This window comes from Molossus molossus, unplaced genomic scaffold (genome assembly GCF_014108415.1).
Source record: "Molossus molossus isolate mMolMol1 unplaced genomic scaffold, mMolMol1.p scaffold_m16_p_22, whole genome shotgun sequence".
In the NCBI taxonomy this organism is placed as follows: Eukaryota; Metazoa; Chordata; class Mammalia; order Chiroptera; family Molossidae; genus Molossus; species Molossus molossus.
The window spans coordinates 28793497-28814640 of record NW_023425358.1 but is presented as its reverse complement, the minus strand read 5'-3'; the positions used below and the strand labels follow the sequence as shown (position 1 = coordinate 28814640).

At 47.5% G+C, this 21144-nt stretch overlaps 1 protein-coding gene across 1 annotated transcript in view; it reads right to left on the bottom strand.

The window, feature by feature from the left end:
• Positions 1-21144, bottom strand: part of VSIG10 (V-set and immunoglobulin domain containing 10) — a 32239-nt gene extending 11095 nt beyond the window's left edge. Inside the window, exons 1-4 of the mRNA XM_036276583.1 lie at positions 20776-21144; positions 15768-16049; positions 7213-7515; positions 4726-4986 (exon numbers count right to left, since the gene is read on the bottom strand). Coding sequence (XP_036132476.1) covers positions 4726-4986; positions 7213-7515; positions 15768-16049; positions 20776-20848 — 919 coding nt within the window. The 5' untranslated portion in view covers positions 20849-21144. The remainder of the gene's footprint in view (positions 1-4725; positions 4987-7212; positions 7516-15767; positions 16050-20775) is intronic.

Below are 21144 nucleotides of genomic sequence, written 5' to 3'. Positions count from 1 at the left end.
CCTGCTACTCAGTGTGGTCTGTGGACCAGCAGCAGCAGCACTTCCTGGGGACTGGTGAGAAATGCAGTCTCGGGCTCAGCTCCCACCTACAGTCAGGATGTGCATATTCCCAGGTCCCCGGGGGACCTGTCTGCACCTCAAGGCTTGCGAAGCGCTGGGCTGGCGTGCCCATGAAGACAGACGGGACGACTGGACAGTGTCAGAGTCCAGAAGGTTCCAGGCTCCTGTGCCTGTTTCCTATGCTCCTGGAATTAGGAAAACTTCCTGTCAACTCCCTTCTCCGGAAACATTTCCGAATCCTGAGCACACACACAGGGTGGGGCAAAAGCAGGTCTTCAGTTGTTTGTGGGGGAAAATAGCACAGTAATAAATAAATAACAATCAAAGAATAAACTCTGTGCTTCTCATACTCGCAACTGGAAACCTGCTTTTGCCCCGGCCTGTATTTAGATTCAAATGACTGGCCAAGTCTTTGGGGCTTAGGCAAGATCTGCAAATGAAATAGGAGGGGCAGGGAAGAAATGGCAAAACCTGTCATTTCCAGGCCACGTCCAGGCTCTCAGCACCAGTCCATCACATGTTCACCCCGGGGCCTCACTGTTCACAACCTGCTCTAGGACTCCCCGGTGCACACCACTGTGAACGTGTGTGCTCCTTTCCAGGTGCATGAGTCAGGGACAGTCCATTCCCGCGGTTTCGCGTCCATATAATGAAGCACAGCGGGTTGAGTAGCACCCTCCCCAAACTCACGGCCACCCGGAACCCCAGACGGTAACCTTAACTGGAAATAGGGCCTTTACGAATGTAATTCCTTAGTTAAGAATCTCAAGATGAAATCAGCCTGGATTTAAGGTGGGACTAAACCCAATGACCGGTGTCTTACGGGAGGAGAGGACACGGAGAAGGGAGGTCCATGTGAAGACAGAGGCCGAGATTGGCGTGACGCAGCCACAAGCCAAGGAATGCCTGGGGCTACCAGAAACTGCAGCCACAAGGGAGAACTCTCCTTGGGTGCCTGTTGGAAGCATGGCCCTGCTGACACCTTGCTTGCAGACTCTGGCCTCCAGAACCGTGACAAAGGAATTTCTGTTGTTTTAAGCCACCAAATGTGTGGTGCTGTGAGGACTACACATGGTGGGTGTGGAGAATACTTGCACAGCACCTTGCACACAGTTTGCACTTGATAAATGTCCATGTCACTAACAGTGTGGTATTGCCATTCCCGTTTCACATTTATCAGACTTCTCTGTATGCCTCTGCATTACCTGGCATCGTGCCGATGCCTACCTACCTCCTACACAAAAATATTTGCTGGACTGGGTGTAGAAAGAGATCCCAAACGAGGCAGTGGGCCCAGGGGAGGAAAGGGCTGTTGTCAGACCAACCTGGGCAGAGTGAGGCTCAGTCCCTTACAGGCTGGGCGATCATGGGTAAGTCAGTGCACACAATGTCATCATCTGCAATTTACGAGTCATCCTCTCTAATTTGCAGGCTATTGTGAGGACTACAAATAACATGTTAATCATAATCAGGAAACAGGAAAAGACCTTCTGAGCACAGAAACCTAAAAGAACAAGACTGACCAGTGGTGACCCCTTCAAAATCAGAAACTGCTCATCACTAACAGAAATGCCACATGTGTACTTCAGGGGCAAAATATACCAAAAAATTATCTATGACATGCATAGACGGGTCGATAAAATCCATAAAGTTAATATAAAGTACTCTTATGGAGTGATAAAAAAAGATGAACCACCCAATGGAAAAATAGACAAAATGTGAACAGAGAGCTCACAGATGACATACAGGGAACTAATAAATATGTGAAAATTATCAACCCCACCAGGGATCAAAGAAACCCAAATGAAATCAATGATGCCATGTCTTAAGTAGAAAACAAGAAAAGTCTAAAAAAGTTATGATAGCACTTAGACTCAGGAGAAGTACTGGGAAATGAACATTCTCACACAGTCCTTCCAGAGAGTGGCTGCCAGTGAATGCGAGGTTTCTTTACGGGGTGATGGAAATGTTCTGGAGTCGAATAGTGGTGACAGCATTGTGAATACACTGGATTATACATTTTACTTAATTTTTTTATCCTCACCTGAGGACTTTTTTTTTTGCATTTATCTTCAGATAGAGCAGGAGGGAGGGAGGAAGAGAGAGAGAGAAACATCGACGCGAGAGAGGACACATCAAGTGGTTGCCACCCACACGACCCCAACTGGGGCCAGGGACAAACTGCAACTGAGGTACGTGCCCTTAGTGGGAACCGAACCCGGGTCTCTCTGGTCCACGGGCCGACGCTCTAACCACTGAGCCAAACTGGCCAGGGCTGCATTTTACATTTTAAAATAGTGAAGTGTATGTTATGTAAATTATCTCTCTCTCTCTCTTTTTTTTTAATTTGCAAAAGACTACTTTGGCCATTTGGCCAATGGGACATTGTTTGCTCATCTCTGTTCTAGCACAGGAAGGAAGTGTTTGGTCTGTTCCGTTGCCCAAGGCGAGGGACAGCACCTGACACAGCGGGGACGCTCGCGTCATGTTTGAATGCCACTTGACTAGGAATACAAGCACCTCCTGGTATTGTCAGGCTCACTTCTCAGCATGTCAGCTCCTCCATGCTCATGGTCCTGACGACCATCCTGATAAACCAGGAGGAAAACCTCACCATGGCCAATAAAACCCAACATGCTCTGGTCCTTGCTTACTGTGGTATTAGTTTCCTGAGCTACTGTAACAAAGCCACCAGGTGGCTTAAAGCAATACACATTTATTGTCTTCAGTTCACAAAGTAAAAGGTCCAAAATCAGCAGGCTTGATTCTTTTTTTTTTTATCCTCACCCGAGGACATTTTTCCATTTTTGCTCAGATAGCGTGGGAGGGAGGGAGGGAGGGACAGAGAGAGAAACATCGATGTGAGAGAGACACACCGAGTGGCTGCCTCCCACACGACCCCAACCAGGGCCGGGGACAAATCACAACCAAGGTACATGCCCTTGACTGGAATTGAACCTGCGACTCATTGGCCCATAGGCTGACACTTTAACCCTTGAGCCAAAATGGCCAGGGTGATTCTTTCTAAGGGTTCTGAAGTAGAAACCATCCCATGCCCCTTTCTTGGCTTCTAGTGGTTGCCAACAATCATTGGTATCCTTGGGTTGTAGATGCATCACTCTAATCTCTGCCTCCACCATCACTTGGCATTTTCCCTATGTTTCCGTGTCCAAATTTTCCTCTTCTTATAAGGACTCCAGTCTTCGGAATAGAGCCCACACTAATCCAGTATGACCTCATCTTACCATAATCACGCCTACAAAGACATTATTCCAAATATGGTCACATCCATAGGTACCAGGGTCAGGACTTGAACATATCTTTTTGGAGGACACCACACCCATCTAGCCTCACCGGTACCTCAAGCACAATGCTCTGGCTATACCGATCTTCTCTGAGTTCTTCAAATGCCAAGTATGTTTCTACCACAGGACCTTTACACTTGCTGTCCTCTCTGCCACAAATACTCAGCCCATAGTTCTTCACCTGGTCAACTCCTTCTTGTCCTTGCGGCCTCAGCTCAAAATACCCTACTGGGTGGGACGAAAGTAGGTCTACAGTCGTTCGCGTGGAGAGTAATACAATAATTAATAACTAATACAAGAATAAACCCCGAGTTCCCTGTACTCACAAATCTACTTTTGCCTCATCCTGTATTATTGTCGTAAGACCTCCCTGCCACCTTCCCTCTAAGAGACTGTCTTACAAACACCAATTTATTCTCATAATTATTCTCACTCTCTGAACCTATCTTACTTATTGTACTTTCTATCTTCTTTCCACCTCCACTCCACCCAGAAGAATTTAAGCTCCGTGAAACAGTAGCAATGGTTTTAAAAATATGTCCAGAAATTCTTTGACACCCCTCCCTTCAAAAAGTGGTACCTAAAAAAAAAGTGGTACCTAATTCTCCCCACACTCCTCGAAAGTGAAGCCAGGCTGAGTGACTCACTTCTAATGAATAGACTGTGGCAGAAGGGATGTCATGTGACTTCGGAGGCAAGGTCATGAAAAGGCTATCATCTACCTGGCTTGCTCCCTCTTGCATTGCTTGCTCTGGGGGAAGCCAGTCGCCCTGCTGTGAGGACACTCAAGTAGCCCTGTGGAGAGTCCCACCTGGAGAGGAAGCAACTAGCCAGGTGTGAGCATGAGCATCTTGGAAGAAGTGGATCCTTCAGATGATTTCAACCCTCCCAAACAAGTCTTGCAGCTGAGACCCTAGGCATGGTAAAACCAAGACAAACCATCCCCACTGTGTCCTCCCTGAATTCCTGGCCTACAGAAATTGTGAGATAATAAATGATTCGTTGTTTTACGCCATCAAGCTTGGGGGTGATTTGTTACATAACAGGAGATAACTAATGAAAGAACCTTGTTTGTCATGTTCACTACTCCATCCCCAACACCTGGAAACTCTGCCTGGTGCATAGCAGGTGCTTAATTAACACCTGTCAAGTGAAAAACAGCTCGGACTAAGACCAAGACGCTTGGTTAAGTATCTTCAAAGTTTGAAAGGAAGGTAACATAAAGCAAAAGAGAGGAAGAAAGGGAAGGAATTCGGTTCATTCCAGCATCCTTAGATTGATTTCTTAGGCCTTCTTTCAAAAGGTTCTCCCAGAAGAAAATGAGTAGACCCAACCCCGGGACAAGGCAAGCCAGACTCACGGATCTGTACCACACAGGTGGCTCCTGACTCGGGCCCCGCTATGTGGCTCCCAACACACTTGAACTTCTTGCCATCCGACAGCTGGGACCGGTTCAGCATCTCTACTCCCAACTTCGACGTCCCCACGGCCACACCTCCTGGCTCTTCTGTCCACAGGAACTTAGGGTCTGGGTATCCCCCATCCCAGCGACAGGTGAGCTTCAGCATGAATAATCTTGGCGACATCTCTGCCCAGCACTCAAGGTCTGACAGAGGGGGCGCTGCAAAACACCAGAGGAAACCATGGGCTCAATCCCAGACTCTGAGATCAGGCACTGGGCTGGTTCTGAGGACTGCAGGACCAGGGGATCATGGAAACATTGACCCCAGGTAGTGTACCTTGAAATAATTCCTAGCACAAACTAGTGCCTGAGAGCAGTCAGGTTCCCTCTGCTGGGTGTTCAGTCTCCAAGGGCGTGGGCCTGATTTGTCTTTGTATTTCTCACTAACTGCCTGTGGCTATTTATATTTAAATTAATAAGGCAGAATCGCCAGTTTAGTTCCTCCCTCACACTACCCACATGTCATGTGGTAGGTGGCTACTGTGTTAGATGACACAGAATGGAACGTTTCCACCATCAGGGAAAGTTCTGTGGGACAGTTTGGGCCCCTAGAGGGAGTTACCAGTGGGACTTCTTCACTCCCACCCCCAACAGAGACTTCCTTTTTTTATTTATTTTTTATTTTTTTTATTTTTTTTTTATCCTCACCCGAGGATATTTTTCCATTTTTTGTACAGATACAGAGGGAGGGAGAGAGAGGAAGGGAGAGAGAGAGAGAAACATTGACGTGAAGGGACACATCGAGTGGCTGCCACCCGCACGACCAACCAGGGCCGGGGACAAACTGCAACCGAAGTACGTGCCCTTAGCGGGAACCGAACCCGGGTCTCTCCGGACCGCAGGCCGACGCTCTAACCGCTGAGCCAAACCGGCCAGGGCGAGACTTCCTTTTTTAAAAAAAAATATGGTTTTATTTAATTTTTAAAGAGAGAAAGAAGAAGGGAGAGAGAGAGAGAGAAACATCTATGTGAGGGAGATACATCGATCAGCTGCGTGCCCCTCACTGGGGATTGAGCCTGCAACCTGGGCATGTGCCCTGACTGAGAATTGAAACGGGACCTCTCAGTCCATGGGACACACTCAATCCACTGAGCCACACCAGCCAGGTGAGACACTTCCTTTTGACTAGGTGCATGTATTACTAAAAACACACAAAATTTTAACCAATAAAAACCCAACGTAATTTATGTGCTAATAACTCTCTATATAATACATTTACATATATTATATATGCATATTATATATGTGTATTATCATATATTTTTCCATGATACACATAAATAGAAATAAATCTGGATCTTATATGAATGGGTAGATAGGTGGCATCCTCAAGAAAAAGTATTGGAAATATACCAAAATGATGGTTAGAGCACAAGTGATTATTTTCTTCTTTATTTTATACTCATCTCTGTTTCCCATAACAAGCATGTATGACTTTATATACAATAAATGTCATTTTTAATAGAGAAAACATAGAGTCTTACAACGACTCTGAACAATGCATGAATTAGTCATGCCGTTACCCTGCCCACTAACTTGACATCCCATTACTCCCTTTCATTGGCATGGAGCATGAGTACATTCTGCATCTCTACAGTTGTTTCTGTCCAAGAAATCTGTATACAGGTGCATTTGGTGGTTGTTCCTTCACCCCCAAAGTAAAGGTTCCTGACCGTGCTAGAGGGCTCGGGGTTCAGGAAGAGAATGCATGAGGATGGATGAGTAAATGTACAAATTGTGACCCATCCACACAATGGAGTACCATTCGGCCATGAGAAGGAACCAAGTACTGACTCATGCTACAACGTGGGTGAGCCTTGTAAACATGCCGCTAAGTGAAAGAAGCCACAACAGGGGACATGCCGTGGTATTCCGTTTTTATGAAATGTCCAGAATGGGAAAATGCAGAGAAATGCATAGAAATGGAACGCAGGTAGACGGGGTTGCGGGGGAGGGGGAATGGGAGTGACTGCTTCATGGATACGGGAGTTCCATCTGGGGTGATGCAAATGTTTCGGAACTACGCAGAGGTTGCACAACACCGTCCAGGCACTAAAGGCCAGTTACCTATTTTATAATGGTTAATGTTACGTTACATACTTTCATCTCAACTTAAAAAAAAGAGAAAGCAATAAGCTAGGCATTGAAGTCCCTCTGTGGCTCACAGGGACTTTCCTGTAGCTCACTTAGCAGCAACCCTCTAGAAGAGGGGACTCCCTGTCTGACGTGCAGCCCCGAGTGTGTACATGACAGCTGAGGTTGCTGCAGAGCGTGTCAGGGCCCATGCAGTGGGCAAGCCTTTGCAGACAAAAGAAAGAGGCACAAACAAGTAGTTCACGAAGGGTCAAGGCAAGGAAGTGGGGGAGGAGAGTGCTTCTTACGCACAGTAGACCAGGAGCTCGGTGGTCACCTTTCGATGTCTCCTGCTGAGTGTGTTTCGGGCCAAACAGGTGTAGTTCCCTTGGAGGTTTCTCGACATCTGGAGCAGCGTGAAGCAGCTGACCGTCAGGTTGCTTCCAAAGAACTCGATTCTGGATTCCGGGGCCTGGAACCACCACTCCACCATGGGCGGAGGCCTGGAGCTGCTGGTGCAGCTGAAGTCCACCTGGGAGCCCTTGGTTGTATAGAGGGTGCCATTGGGGAGCTTGCCGGCGGTGGAGATGTTGACTTCGACCTGGTAGGGGCCGCCTGGGAACGACAGAGGGGGTGGGGAGGACTGAAGCGTCCATGGGAGCCCCTTGTCCGCTCTAACAAGCTCACAAATGATCAGGAAGCAGCTAATAAGGACGGCAACAGCCTTCAAATACTTCCTCTATGACAAAGGCTACGCCAAGTGGCCTTTGGCATTCTCTCATTAAATCCTGAGCGATTGTGTCTGATTTACCAGGGGGATCAATCCTTACAGAAAAAAGAAAATGCAAATTGCTCCTCTTCAAAAACACTGGTGCGCGGAAAACACTGTGCACGAGAGAGTTAACACGGGAGGCCTGGGGCTGCCGCCCCAAGAGACCCGCTCACGAAGTTGGCCTCGATGGGTGACCGGGAACCTGGATTTCGGGAGGGTTTCCGCCATTCCCAGAACCGGTAAGAGTGGGCTCCCTGTGCCTACACTGTTGGTACAGACAGCGTGGTTCACGCTGAACCCCTGCTTTCCTTCTGAGAGCGAAGAATTCTGGTACGTGCTAGGCAGAGGCCCGCGTGACCAGCCCCCAATAAAAACTCAGGGTGAGCCCTGGCTGGTGTGGCTCAGTGGACAGAGCATCAGCCCGCACACCAAAGGGTCACGTTTTTGACTCCCGGTCCAGGGCACATACCTGGGTTGTGTGTTCGATCTCCTGTTGGGGTGCATGCAGTAGGCAACCAATCAATGTGTCTGTCTCACATTGATGTCTCTCTCTCTCTCTCTCTCTCTCTCTCTCTCTCTTTCTCTCTCTCCCTCCCTCCCGTCCACCCTCTCTAAGAATCAATGGAAAAATATCCTCAAGTGAGGATTAACAAAAAAACAAAACAAAAAAAACCTCAGGGTGCTGAGTCTCTAATGACTCCTGGTAGACTTTTCACACGTGTCACCACCACTTGTTGCTAAAGGAATTAGGCATGTCCATGTGACCCCACTGGGAAAGGACCCCCGGAAGCTTGCTCCTGGTCTTCCATGGACCTAACCGCATGTGCCTTTTCCTGTTGCTGATTCTGCTTTGTGTTCTTTTGCTGTGATCGTATTATAAGCTGAGTCCCGAGTTCTCCCCGAGAGGACTCTCACAGAATCCCCCAGCACCATTTCACGCCGAAAGACAAGGGCAAATTACTTAACCTCTCTTAGCCTCCGCTTCCTCGTCTGTGAAATGGGGGTGAGACTAGAACCCACTCCGAGGGGTTGTGGTGATGATTAAATGAGTTAGTATGGTACAGCGCTCAGAACAATGCCTGGCTGTTGAAAGCACTTGATAGATGCTAGGTCTGGCCCTGGCTGGTTTGGCTCAGCAGTTAGAGCGTCGGCCCACAGACCAATGAGTCGCAGGTTTAATTCTGGTCAAGGGCATGTTTGGTCCCCAGGCCTGGTCGGGGTTGTGCAGGAGGCAACCAGTCAATGTGTCTCTCGCACATCAATGTTTCTCTCTCCCTCTCCCTCCATCCCTTTTACTCTATCTGATGATAAATGGAAAAATATCCTTGGGTGAGAATTTTTTTAAAATGCTAGGTTTTCCCTTTGTCTCCCTCATTTCTCCGAACTTCTTTCTTGTCCCCAGAAATGTCCTCCCACTCTGGTACCCCGCACACATAAGATGCCACGTCCCCTTTGATGAAAAGAATTTATCTAACACCCTAATTAAACTAATGTCATTTTGTGTGTTACCCCTCCCACAGGCTTCCTCTGAAGAAGAATCCAGGAAGGGCAATGCTTGGCCAAAGGAATCAATGTATGACTGCAGAAAATTCTGAGCAGAAATAAGCCAGTGGGAACAGTTACTGGGGGGAGGAAAAGGCTTTTCCGGAGCCCCTCAAAGTACAGCATCTACTTCACTCATGTCTGAAGCCATGGTGTAACTCTAGAAACGGTGGGTTTCTGAGGACAATACTCTTGACCATATGCTTGTCAGGTTGGGGCTGGCTCCTAGGAGTTTCAGCGATCTGTTAGATTCATGTCACCTCCTGCACAGGGTCTGGAGAAAAAAATTATACTGTAGTTTGGGAGGTGCTCAACTGTCCCATTCACGGTTGCTGGCTAGTTGGTTAGGTATGTGGACCAGCAGGTCCGAGGGCGTGCCCACAGCTGGCAGACACCCAATAAAGCACAAAGTGCCTCCGCGGTGCTGGTAGCCGAGCCTGGGCTAGTAAAGACAGGGTATTAGATCGGACAGGCTGGTGCTTCCAAACTGTGGTCTGGAGGGTTATAGCAGCCTGGCATGGGCAGTGTGGATCCCCAGGAACTGCCCGGGAGGGGCTTTTGACTAGCACAATTCTCAGCAAGAAATGTCAGATACAGAGAATAGATGGGAAGGAAGCCTGTGGAAAAGTTAAAACAAAAAATCAAATGAAAGTCCCTGGCTGGTGTGACTCAGTTGGTTGGGCATCTTATCAAGGCCTTGGTCATTGTCAGTTTCAGTTCTTGACTCTTTGTGGGATGCAGGCCTTAGCCTAGTAGTTATGAGCTTATACTCTGAATTCAGACAGACCTGGGTGTAAATCCTACAGCAGCTTATAAACGGACCTCCTCGGGCAAGTGCCCACTCCTTTCATTCTCCCCTGTTTTTTTTATCCTCACCCGAGGATTTTGCATTTATCTTCAGATAGAGCGGGAGGGAGAGAGGAAGAGAGAGAGAGAGAAACATCGATGTGAGAGAGACACATCGACTGGCCGCCACCCACATGACCGCAACCGGGGCCGGGGACAAACTACAACCAAGGTACATACCCTTAGCGCAGCGGTTCTCAACCTTCCTGATGCCGCGACCCTTTAATACAGTTCCTCATGTTGCGGTGACCCTCAACCATAAAATTATTTTCATTGCTACTTCATAACTGTAATTTTGCTACTGTTATGAATCACCATCGGAAATATTTGTTTTCCGATGGTCTTAGATGAGCTCTGTGAAAGGATTGTTTGACGCCCAAAGGGGTCGCGACCCACAGCTTGAGAACCGCTGCCTTAGGGGGAACAGAACCCAGGTCTCTCTGGTCCAAGGGCCGATGCTCTAACCGCTGAGCCAAACCGGCCAGGGCTCATTCTCCCTTTCTTGTCCTTCTCTATGGAATGAAAAGAATAGTAGTAACTTCTATCACTGAGTTTTTGATGGATCCAATGAGATAATAGAACACTTAGCCTGGTGTTTGACGTGTGGTCAATAGTCTGTAAGTGTCACCTGTTCTTATCATCAGCAGTATACTTGCAGATGGATTCTAGAACAAGCCTTGGCAGATGATGGCCCACAATCTGTTTTGGTATGGCCCACAAGCTAAGAATGGCTTTTACAGAGGAACATTCGCAGTGAATTGGATGAGAGAGAATGCTAACTTTGAACCCCAATTAAGTGAAATGTTATCTCTCCCAGAAAGAATTATTCTTCTCATTAGGAGGCCTGCACTACAAAAACAAAAAGTACTCAATCATTATTATAGTTAATATTTTGTCGATAAATCTGATGTGGAAATTGGTTTTCTTTGTTTTCCTTTTTAATCCTCACCCAAGGACATACTTAGAGAGTGGAAGGGAGAGACAGAAACATCAATTGGTTGCCTTCTGTGCGCGCCCCAACCAGGGATCGAACCTGCAACCCAGGTGTGTGCCATGACCAGGAACTGAAGGGACCACCTTTCTGTACCCAGGACGATGCCCACCGAGCCACTCTGGCCGGGCAGTTTTCTTTCTTTTTACATAAGTACTTACAGGGTTGGCAAAAGTAGGTTTACAGTTGTGAGCATGCAAAACAGTTATTCTGGTTTTATTATTCTTATATATTTTCCATACGAACACCTGTAAACCTACTTTTGCCCACCCCTGTATTTAGTATCCTCTTACCCATTGGCCCATAAAGTCTACATTATTTATCGTCTGACCCTTGTTCTAGAGGAATATACCACTACTGCTGCCTTCGTCGTCTCTATCAGTCTTGACACAGGAACTCACTTCTTTCCTTCCCCCATTACTACGGGTTGGCCAGTCAAGGGTCTCAAAGGGTTAATTCGCATCTTGGGGACCCACAAAAAAGGGAGATTCCCATGTCAGTGTCATGGGTTCCCACCCATGGGAAAAGTTATCTTTAGGCATTTATTCTTCTTACCAGCATTTTTGTTTGAAAATGACCTAAGAATAATACGGGTAGTCTCTGCTATCCAGTGGGCATATTTATAGTTCTACAGCAGGATAAGATCCTGGGAAAACTTACAGAGACTGTTTTGGCATCACTTTCCAAGACTGAACATAGACGCAAATACAAGAACCCCCCTGCCTCCGAATCTCCCTAGTGACTTCCGGTCCTTCCAAAGAGTGGGAGCCCAGAGATCTTCAGCCTAGGATAAGCGCCCATCTCTGCTTTGGATGAGTGTGGCAAGACTCAAATGAATCAGTCTCTGGGCAAGGCTCATCCATCTTCAGAACCGTGAGAAATAAATGTTTGTTGCATAAGGGCCCCCTGGCCCAGTCTATGCTACTTTTATTTTTTTTGATCCTCACCCGAGGATTTTTTTTTTTTTTCTATTTATTTTCAGATAGAGTAGGAGGGAGAGAGAAGGAGAAAAAGGGAGCCAGAGAAACATCAATGTGAGAGGGACATGTTGACTGGTGGCCTCCTACATGACCCCGACCAGGGCCGGGGATGAACCGCAACTAAGGTATGTGCCCTTGGCCAGAATCGAACCCATGACTCATTGGTCCAAGGGCCGATGCTCTACCATTGAGCCAAAACGGCCAGGGCTATGCTATTTTTGTTATAGCAGCCCCAACGGACTAAGACAGTCAGTATCCTATTTTCCCAAACAAGCCCTACACCGATCAAGAACCTCCTATGTTTCCGAATGAAGAGGTTTCCATAATACAAATCCTACCACAGTCACTCAGGGAAGCCCAAAGCGCCATTTGAATTTAGTAAAATTTTTTTTTTTTAAATGTAAGTTCACTTTCATCATAAGGCCTTGCATAGATCTCCTTCCAGGGAAAGAATGAAACTAATCCAATCCCCAGTAAACTCAGCCAATGATTAATACAATCAGTGTCAGATAAAGTCATCATAAACTGGAGATGGTGCTGATTTCAGAGAACACACACACACAAAACACAGAGAGTTGTAATGCCACCTTACTCCCCGGTAGTCAAGGAGAAGACACTGATTGACGAGACTGAACGGATTATTAATTACTGTTTGGCAGCTGCAGCGAGGGAGGCCTGCCAGCACCTGCCCACGGGCTCACAGTGGGAACCAAACAGACGGGTGACATATTTTTGATATACCCACATTCATTCCTGGCCACTCAGCAATTCATCTCTGGCACCTCCAGACCCTGTAAACACTGCTCATAAACCTTAGAGACCATCCAAAAACCTAAACGTCTCCCTGAAGCCTCCCCTTTCCTTCACTCTCCACTTCTGATCCACCAGCGAGTCTTGCTGGTCTACACCCAGCAATGTTTTCCAAACCTGTGCATTTTCACCAAGGCCACGGCCACCACCCTGTGTCTGGCCACCAACATCTTGTACCTCTCATCGGCTTCCTTGTTTTTATTTTTCCAGTCCTTCTCCAGACCTCGTACCTACAGGCTTCCCATGTAATTCAAATGATACACACCCCTGCTTACTTAAAGCTCCAGAAGTTTCTCTCGCACCCAGAATACAATCCCAATTCCTTACAAAGTACCACGAACTAAGTGGCTTAAAACAACAGCCACTGATTCTCTCACAGTTCTGGAGGCCACAAGTCCAAAATCAAGGTGTCGGGAGGGACACAGGCTCCCTCCAAAGAGACTCTCCTCTTGCCTCTTCCCTAGCTTCTGGTATCGGCCACTGATCCTTGGCGTTCCTCTGCGTGGAGCTGCATCGCTCCGACCTCTGCCTGTCGGTATATGACATTCTCCGCGTGTGTCTATCTTCACACTTCCCTCTTCTTAGAAGGATGCTAGTCAATTTTAATCAGGACCCACCCTGCTCATTTTAACTTGGATTTCATCTGCAAAGACCCTATTTTGAAATAAGGTAACATTCACAGGGGCCAGGGGGTAGGACGTCAACATATCTTCGTGGGGGACATAATTCAACCTACATCCCCTTATCTCACACATCCTGTCCTCTCGCACACGGGGTTCCCATCATACCAGTCTTCTCCCCATCTGGGCATGCACCATGCTCAACCCATCTTGCACTCGTTGGATTTCTGCCTGGATTGCGTTCTTTTTTAGCTTTGTATGACTGGCTCCTACTTGGCATTCAGCTTAAATGTTACTCCCTCCAAAACTCCTCTCTGGCCCGGCTGGTGTGGCTCAGTGGCTGAGCATCGACCCATGCACTAAGAGATCACCGGTTCGATTCCCGGTCAGGGCACATGCCCAGGTTGTGGGCCCGATCCCCAGTGGGGGGCATGCAGGAGGCAGCCAATTGATGTTCTCTCTCATCAATGCTTCTATCTCTCTCTCTCTCTCAAAATCAATAAAGAAAAAATATTTTAAAAAGAACAATCTCTGATCCTCTCTGACTGGTGCTACCCCTCCCCCACTTTATCTTTTTTTTAATCCTCACCCAAGGATATTTTTTTATTTATCTTCAGATACAGTGGGAGGCAGGGGGAGAGAGAGAGAAAAAAAACCATCAACAGTGGGATACAGCAAGTGGTTGCCTTCCGCACGACCCCAACCAGGGCCGGGGATAAACCACAACCAAGGTGTGTGCCCTTGACCGGAAGTGAAGCTGTGACTCATTGGCCTTCAAGCCAAAGCTCTAACCACTGAGCAAACCGGCAGGGCCCCTCCCCCACTTTAAAGTGTTTCAGAGACTCGCATCACCCCATCTCAATTCTCTGCATGGCACTAGTCCCTCCGATATTGCCTAATGCATTCTTTGTTTGCTTATTGTCTGTCTGCCCCTCACTAGGGCATCAGCTCCAGGAAGGTGGGGACCTCGCTTGTCCTGTGGCCCAGTGCCTACAACAATGCCTGGCATTGGGCTCTCAACAAACAGATGTTGAATAAAGGAATGAGTAAATTCTTTATGTTATAGATGAGGAAACTAGGGAGCAGCAAAGTGATCACCCGGGTATGTCTACTAAACTAAATGGCCTGGATATAGAGCGTGGATGGCTCTCTAAACAAGTGACCAGCAGACTTCTTCTGTCAAGGAACAGAATGAACATTTGAGGCTTTGCAGGCTACGCAGCCGCTCAGCGTTGCCGCTGCAGCGCCAAAGGCCATCAGAGATGACATGAAAATGGGCAAGTGTGGCTGTGTTCCAATAAAGCCTTATTTATGGGCGCTGAAATCTAATTTCATGTAATCGTCACATGTCACAAATATCATTCCACTCTTGACTTTTTCCAACCGTATATGGGTAGTTTGTAGGCCACACAGAAATAGGCAGCTTACTGGATATGGCCCACAGGCTGTACTTTACCAACAACATGCTCTAAATTCATGCATGTATATGGACACTAGACTGTTTTTGTTTTTTTATTCCTCAGCCGAGAATTTTTCTCTTTATCATCAGATAGAGTGGGAAGGAAAGAGAGAGCGAGAGAGAGAGAGAAAAATATTGATGTGCTAGAGCCACATCAACTGGTTGCCTCCCACACAACCCGACCAGAGCCGGGGACAAACTGCAACCGAGGTGTGTACCCTTGACTGGAATAGAACCCGAGACTCATTGGTCCGAGGGCCGAAGCTCCAACCGCTGAGCCAAACCGGCCAGCGCTAGACTGTTTTTGGAAAGCACAGTAGTAATAGTAGCTCATGCCAAGCCCTGTACTAAGCACTATAACCTAAGAGCACATACCTGGTTAAGGTATGCAATGTATTATCCCCAATTAATACATGAGAAAAACCAAAGCTCGGGGATATTAAGCTACTTACTCAGAATGATACAGAACTAAATGACAGCCGTAAGACTGGAATTCAGTCAGCATGACTCAATTATGTCATACTCTGACTTTGCTGCATAATAAAATGATAGTAACAGCAAAATGATATTAACGACAAGCTAAAAGTAATATAGCTAACTATTATGCCAAGAGCCACTGTGGTCGCACTTTAAATAGGTCAACTGGTGTCTACTCATCACAGCAATTCTACAAGGCAAGAATTCTTTTTATCCCCATTTTCCAGATGAGGGAGTACGGGTACGAGAGGTCACTCAGTATGCAGGTGGCAGAGCCCAGAATGAAACCCAGACCACTGACTCCAGAGTGCTCCTCCTAATACTCTGAGCACCTCATCAGCCAGTGCCAGTGCCCTCCTGCCCCACTTACTGGCCACCTGCAGCCACACTCGGAACCAGCGAGTCTCGTTCAGGACCTCCCGGCAGGTGTAGTTCCCCTCGTCCTGCAGGCTCAGTGCCTCGATGTGCAGGGAGCTGGCATTCACCAGAGAGAAGCGTGGCTTGGCTGGCAGCAGACTGGAATTGGAGGACAGGAGGAAGGTGGGCTCCAAGTCATTCCGGTACCAGGTCACTGGGCCCCTCGTTCCCGAGATGTTGCCACAGTGCAGAGTAATGTTCTCGTGAACTTCTCCGATGACAACAGCTTCCAATCCTGTACAAGGAAAGGTCAGGCTATTACTACCTTTTTTGATCTCTGAATAACATCCTTTTTTGCACAGTCCTCCATAATAGACATTACAAAACAAAACAAAAAACAGCTGTGTGTTTTTTAACTTGCAGTAACCCACAGAGACCCCGCCCTGTCGGGACTATTGGCCAGTACTTGACATGAATCACAAACAAAACCACAATAAGATACCTACCACTTCACATCCACTAAAATGGCTAAAATCAGACAATAACAAGTGTTGACAAAGATGTGGAGAAACTGGCACTCTCATATACTATTGGTAAGATTTTTAAATAGTGCAGCTACTTTGGCCCTGGCCAGTTTGGCTCCGTGGTTAGAGCGTCAGCCCATGGACCAAAGAGTTGCGGGTTCAATTCAGGTCAAGGGTATATCCTCAGTTACGGTTCGGTCCTCAGCCCTGGTAGGGGGCATGAAGGAAGCAACCAATCGATGTGTCTCTCTCATGCTGATGTTTCTTTCTCTTTCTCTCTTTCTCTCTCCCTTTCTCCCTCCCTCCCTCCCACTCTATCTGACGATAAATGAAAAAATATTCTCAGATGAGGATTTAAAAAAAAAAAATAGTGCAGCTACTTTGGAAAACAGTTTGGCATTTTTACACAAGGTTAAGGTTACCGTGTGACTTCGTGGTTCCATTTCTAGGTATATACCCAAGGGAAACGAAAACATATGTCCACACAAGGACTTGTACGTGCGTGCTCACAACAGCATTGTTCACAGTAGCCAAAAGGTAGAAACAACCCCAATGCTCATCGACTGATGAATGGATACATAACATGTGGTATACCCATACAATGGGAATATTATTTGGCCCTAAAAATGAACGAAGCACCTGCTACAACATGGATAAATCTTGAAAGCATTACTCTAAGTGAAAGGAGGAGGTCACAGAAGACCCCACACCTGTGTGAGTCTATCTATCTAAAGTGTCCAATACAGGCACATCTATGGAGACAGAAAATGATTAGCAGCTGTCTGGGTCTGGAGGAAGTGGAGTAGTGGGAGGGTGGGGAGTGACTGCTGATGGGTGTAGGGCTTCTTTTGGGGGTAATGAAAATGTTCTTGAATTAATTAGTGCTAATGGTTGCACAATCTTGTGACTATACTAAAAACTATAAATTGTATACCTTAAAAGGGTGAATTTTATCTCAATAGAGTTGTTATAAAAAAGAAAGAAAGAAAGAAAGAGAGAGAGAGAGAGAGAGAAAGAGAGAAAGAGAGAAAGAGAGAAAGAGAGAAAGAGAGGAAGGAAGGAAGGAAGGAAGGAAGGAAGGAAGGAAGGAAGGAAGAAAGAAAGAAAGAAAGAAAGAAAGAAAGAAAGAAAGAAAGAAAGAAAGAAAGAAAGAAAGAAAGAAAGCCTTGCCACCTGTGTCCGGGAATCCTTCCCATTTATAAAATAAAGAGTAACAGTTATCTGTTTGGGGCCTTTTGTCTGGTTAGGAGCGGCTCCATTTGAATGATCTGACGCCAGCCTGGAACCACAGGATGTTCCAATTCTCTCCCCGTCCTGGCCACACCATGCCCAAAAGCCAACACAGGATGAAAAAAAAAAATCTAAGCCACTTGCTGGAAGGAAGAGAATATCATCTAACACGAGAGCTTATTCCCTGGCTCCTTGGCAAAGGACTAAAGGGACTTGGAAAAGCCCTGGTGAAACTGTCGTCTTGGAACTTAAGCTAACGTTGTCTTCTCCTCCAAGGAACACGATGACATAATCACAGAAGAAACCATTTTAAGGCTCTTCACTTCTCCTTCTGGCTTTGCTCACTCCATTCTTTTAAACTAATGAAGCTGCCTGGCCAGTGTGGCTCATCGGTTGGAGCGTCAACCCTCGGACCTAAGAGTCAAGGGTTTAATTCCCAATCAAGGGCAGTACCTTGGTTTCAGGTTTGACCCCTGGCCCCAGTGGAGGTCATGTGGGAGGCAACCAATCGGTGTGTCTCTCTTAAATCAATGTTTCTCTCTCTCTCTCTCTCTCTCTCTCACTCATTCTTCCTCCCTCCCACTCTATCTAAAAATCAATAAAAAAAATATCCTTGGGTGAGGATTAAAAAAAAAGTTAAACTAATGAAGCCGAAGTTGACCTTGGAGATCTTTCCGATGTGACAGCCTGTGGGCTGGGCTGAAGATGAGGCAGGCTGAGTCCAGGATAATTGATAATATAGTCATCAATTAGTGATGTCTGTGGCCAGGGGTCAAACCCGAAAACAGACGCAGAAAGGAGGGTCCACTAGCTCCAAGCCTGGTTGTCCTATGACCCCTCATTTTACATTGAGACAACTGAGGTTCAGAGAGCTTAAAGTCCCCTGTGAGTCACTGGGAGAGCTGGGATGGCCATTCAGGCCATGGGGACTTACTCAGTTTCCCAGCCACAGAGGGAGACAATAAGACATAGTAACAGTTTGTGTTGCTAGAAGTCATCTACCTGGTGTCTGGAGGGGCCCTTGATGTCTCCCAATGGAACAAAAGAGAAAGCAATAAAAATGGTTATTTTCCAACACTGCCCTCATATTATCATTTACAGAGTTGGGATTATACTCAAACACTTTTTTTTCTCCTAGCAACTTTGCTCCAAGAATGACCCAGGACTTACAATTGGAGACAACAGTGGAAGCATGAACATTGTCTGGAGTTAAGGGACAGGAAAAAGACAAATATTTTTTCCCCCAAGAAAACCCCCAATTTGAAATACAAACAACAAAAATATAACCAGCTCAGGGAAGCCCTCGGCACGGCACACAAAGGTGAACTTGACCTGGGCATCAAAATAACTGGGCACGGCAGTGGAGGAAGTGTTCCTGTGGGGTGGGCCGCAGCCAACCCGAAAGCCCATTCATTCCAGTAGGATGATTTCCAGCCACGGTCTGATGCCCCCAGGTCCCCAGTATTGACAGTGCAGTAAACACTGCAAATAGCTGGGGAGAAGGGAACTTTGAGAGACAACCAATTGCGGACTGTCCACCCTCTTCTCTCCACAGCACAGTGACCGCTAAGTCAAAAGAGGGTCAGGAGTAAGTACTGCAACAGCAAGAGGTAAAACAAATTTGGGGTCTCCTGCCCCAGATAAAAGGGGTGACCACTGCTCCGTTCCAGGTAGGAAATCAGACCTTGTGCTGCCAGATCTTCAGATTTTTTTCCAGATAAACTGGAAACCTAGATTATGGGAGATTTTACTGTTTTTATTTTATTTATTTATTTATTTTTAATCCTCACCCGAGGACATTTTTCCATTTTTTGTTGAGATACAGTGGGAGGGAGAGAGGAAGAGAGAGAGAGAAACATCGACGTGAAAGGGACACATCAAGTGGCTGCCACTCGCATGACCAACCAGGGCCAGGGCCAAACTGTAAACGGAAGTATGCGCCCTTAGCGGGAACCGAACCCAGGTCTCTCTGGACCACAGGCCAACACTCTAACCTCTGAGCCAAACCGGCCATGGCTGTTTTTATTTTTTAAAATATCTTATTTATTTATTATTTATTTATTTTTTTTTAGAGAGTGAGGAAGGGAGAGGGAGGGAGAGAGGAACACTGATGTGAGAACCATGGATCGGTTGCCTCCTACACACGCACCCTGACAGGTGATTGAGCCCGAAACCTGGCAATGTGCCCTGACTGGGAATCAATCAGGTGATCTTCCAATGCACAGGACAATGCTCAACCAACTGAGCCACAATGCCCAGGGTGAATTTTACTGTTTTTAAATAAGTGCTGAAAACAAAACAAAAATTTGTGTGACCCAAAGTTAGGAACTTTTGGCACTTGTTTCTAGGAAGCTCAGGGAGCAATTCCTGCAGGAACTACAAGAGATCAGCTGGGTATGCTGAACTGGCAACAGAGGAAGCAGCACTCCACAAGAATTCTGGCAAACTAACCACCACCTGGCTCCTTCTGCTTCCCATCCACCCAAGGCCTCTCGCTGCCCGTCACACTGCCCCGCACACAGTAAACATGTGCTGCTAAACGAAATTTAAAAATATTTTTCAACCTTTTTCTATTCTGTGTATTTTTGTAAGCAACCCTCTGCTCGTTATTATGACAAGGAGAGCATAGGTGAAGCATTTAAGACCTTTTGCCAATCATGTCAAGTGTGAGATCATGTCAAGTGGAGAAGTGTCGTAAGCCAGAAATTATTTCAAGAAGAAAAAAAAAATTAAGTGAAGTAAGAAGGCAAGACTTGAAATGCGTTAGTCCATCTTTGCAGGGGTGTTCAGGGAAAGCCAGAGGTTACAGGTGTAAGGCGAGTTCAACCCTGGGCAGAGAAAGGGAGGCGAGGAGGGGGAATAAAGCCTGACTCTGTGCACCTGCTCAGCAGGTAAAACCAGAACGCGAATTTACATCGGACGCTTCAAAACAACAAGTTCCCCCCTACACGTGCCTCTTAATTTTCCCAGCTTCAAAAATTCCCATGTTCCGCTTCCCCAGTTTCCCCATCACCGCTGGCAGGCCCTGGCAGCCTCGCCCGCTGCCCTCCAAGGGAGTGGACATATCTCGCCCTCCATCGAGCACCCGGGAAAATTCCTTTCTGCAAAGAGCACTGAGCTGCGCGCAGGAAACTCAAGACCCACCCCGGGCGGCTTCGGGCTGCAGCCTCACCAGGGTCCGGGGAGTCCGAGGAAATTCGGTCCCTGGCTCTCCCTCTTCCGCACTGTTGCAAAACTCAACTTTTCCCTCCAGCTCGCGGCCCTTACCTGCGGCGACCCAGCGGGCCAACAGCGCCCCGAGGCAGAGCAGGACCTGGGGCTCGGGTGCCCGCGCGGCCATCTCGCTCGCGAGGCGGGCAGGGTCCCTCTGGAAACGCGGGGTCCGGCGGGGCTGGGTGTGCGCCCCCCAGGGCTCAGGCCCCCAGGGTACCAGATGCTCTCCCCGGGTCTTCGGAACGGCAGGATCGCTCCGCTTTCCGCAGCCCCCGGGAAGGATGCTTGGGGTGAGTCCGACGTTGGGGGCTGCGAGCGGCGCCGGGCTCCCGTGCGATTCGCTCTCGGGAGCGCTCGGCCCCGGGCGGGAGGGCGCACCCCGCCCCGGGTGCCCGCCACCCACTCCGGCTCGGGAAAACAACA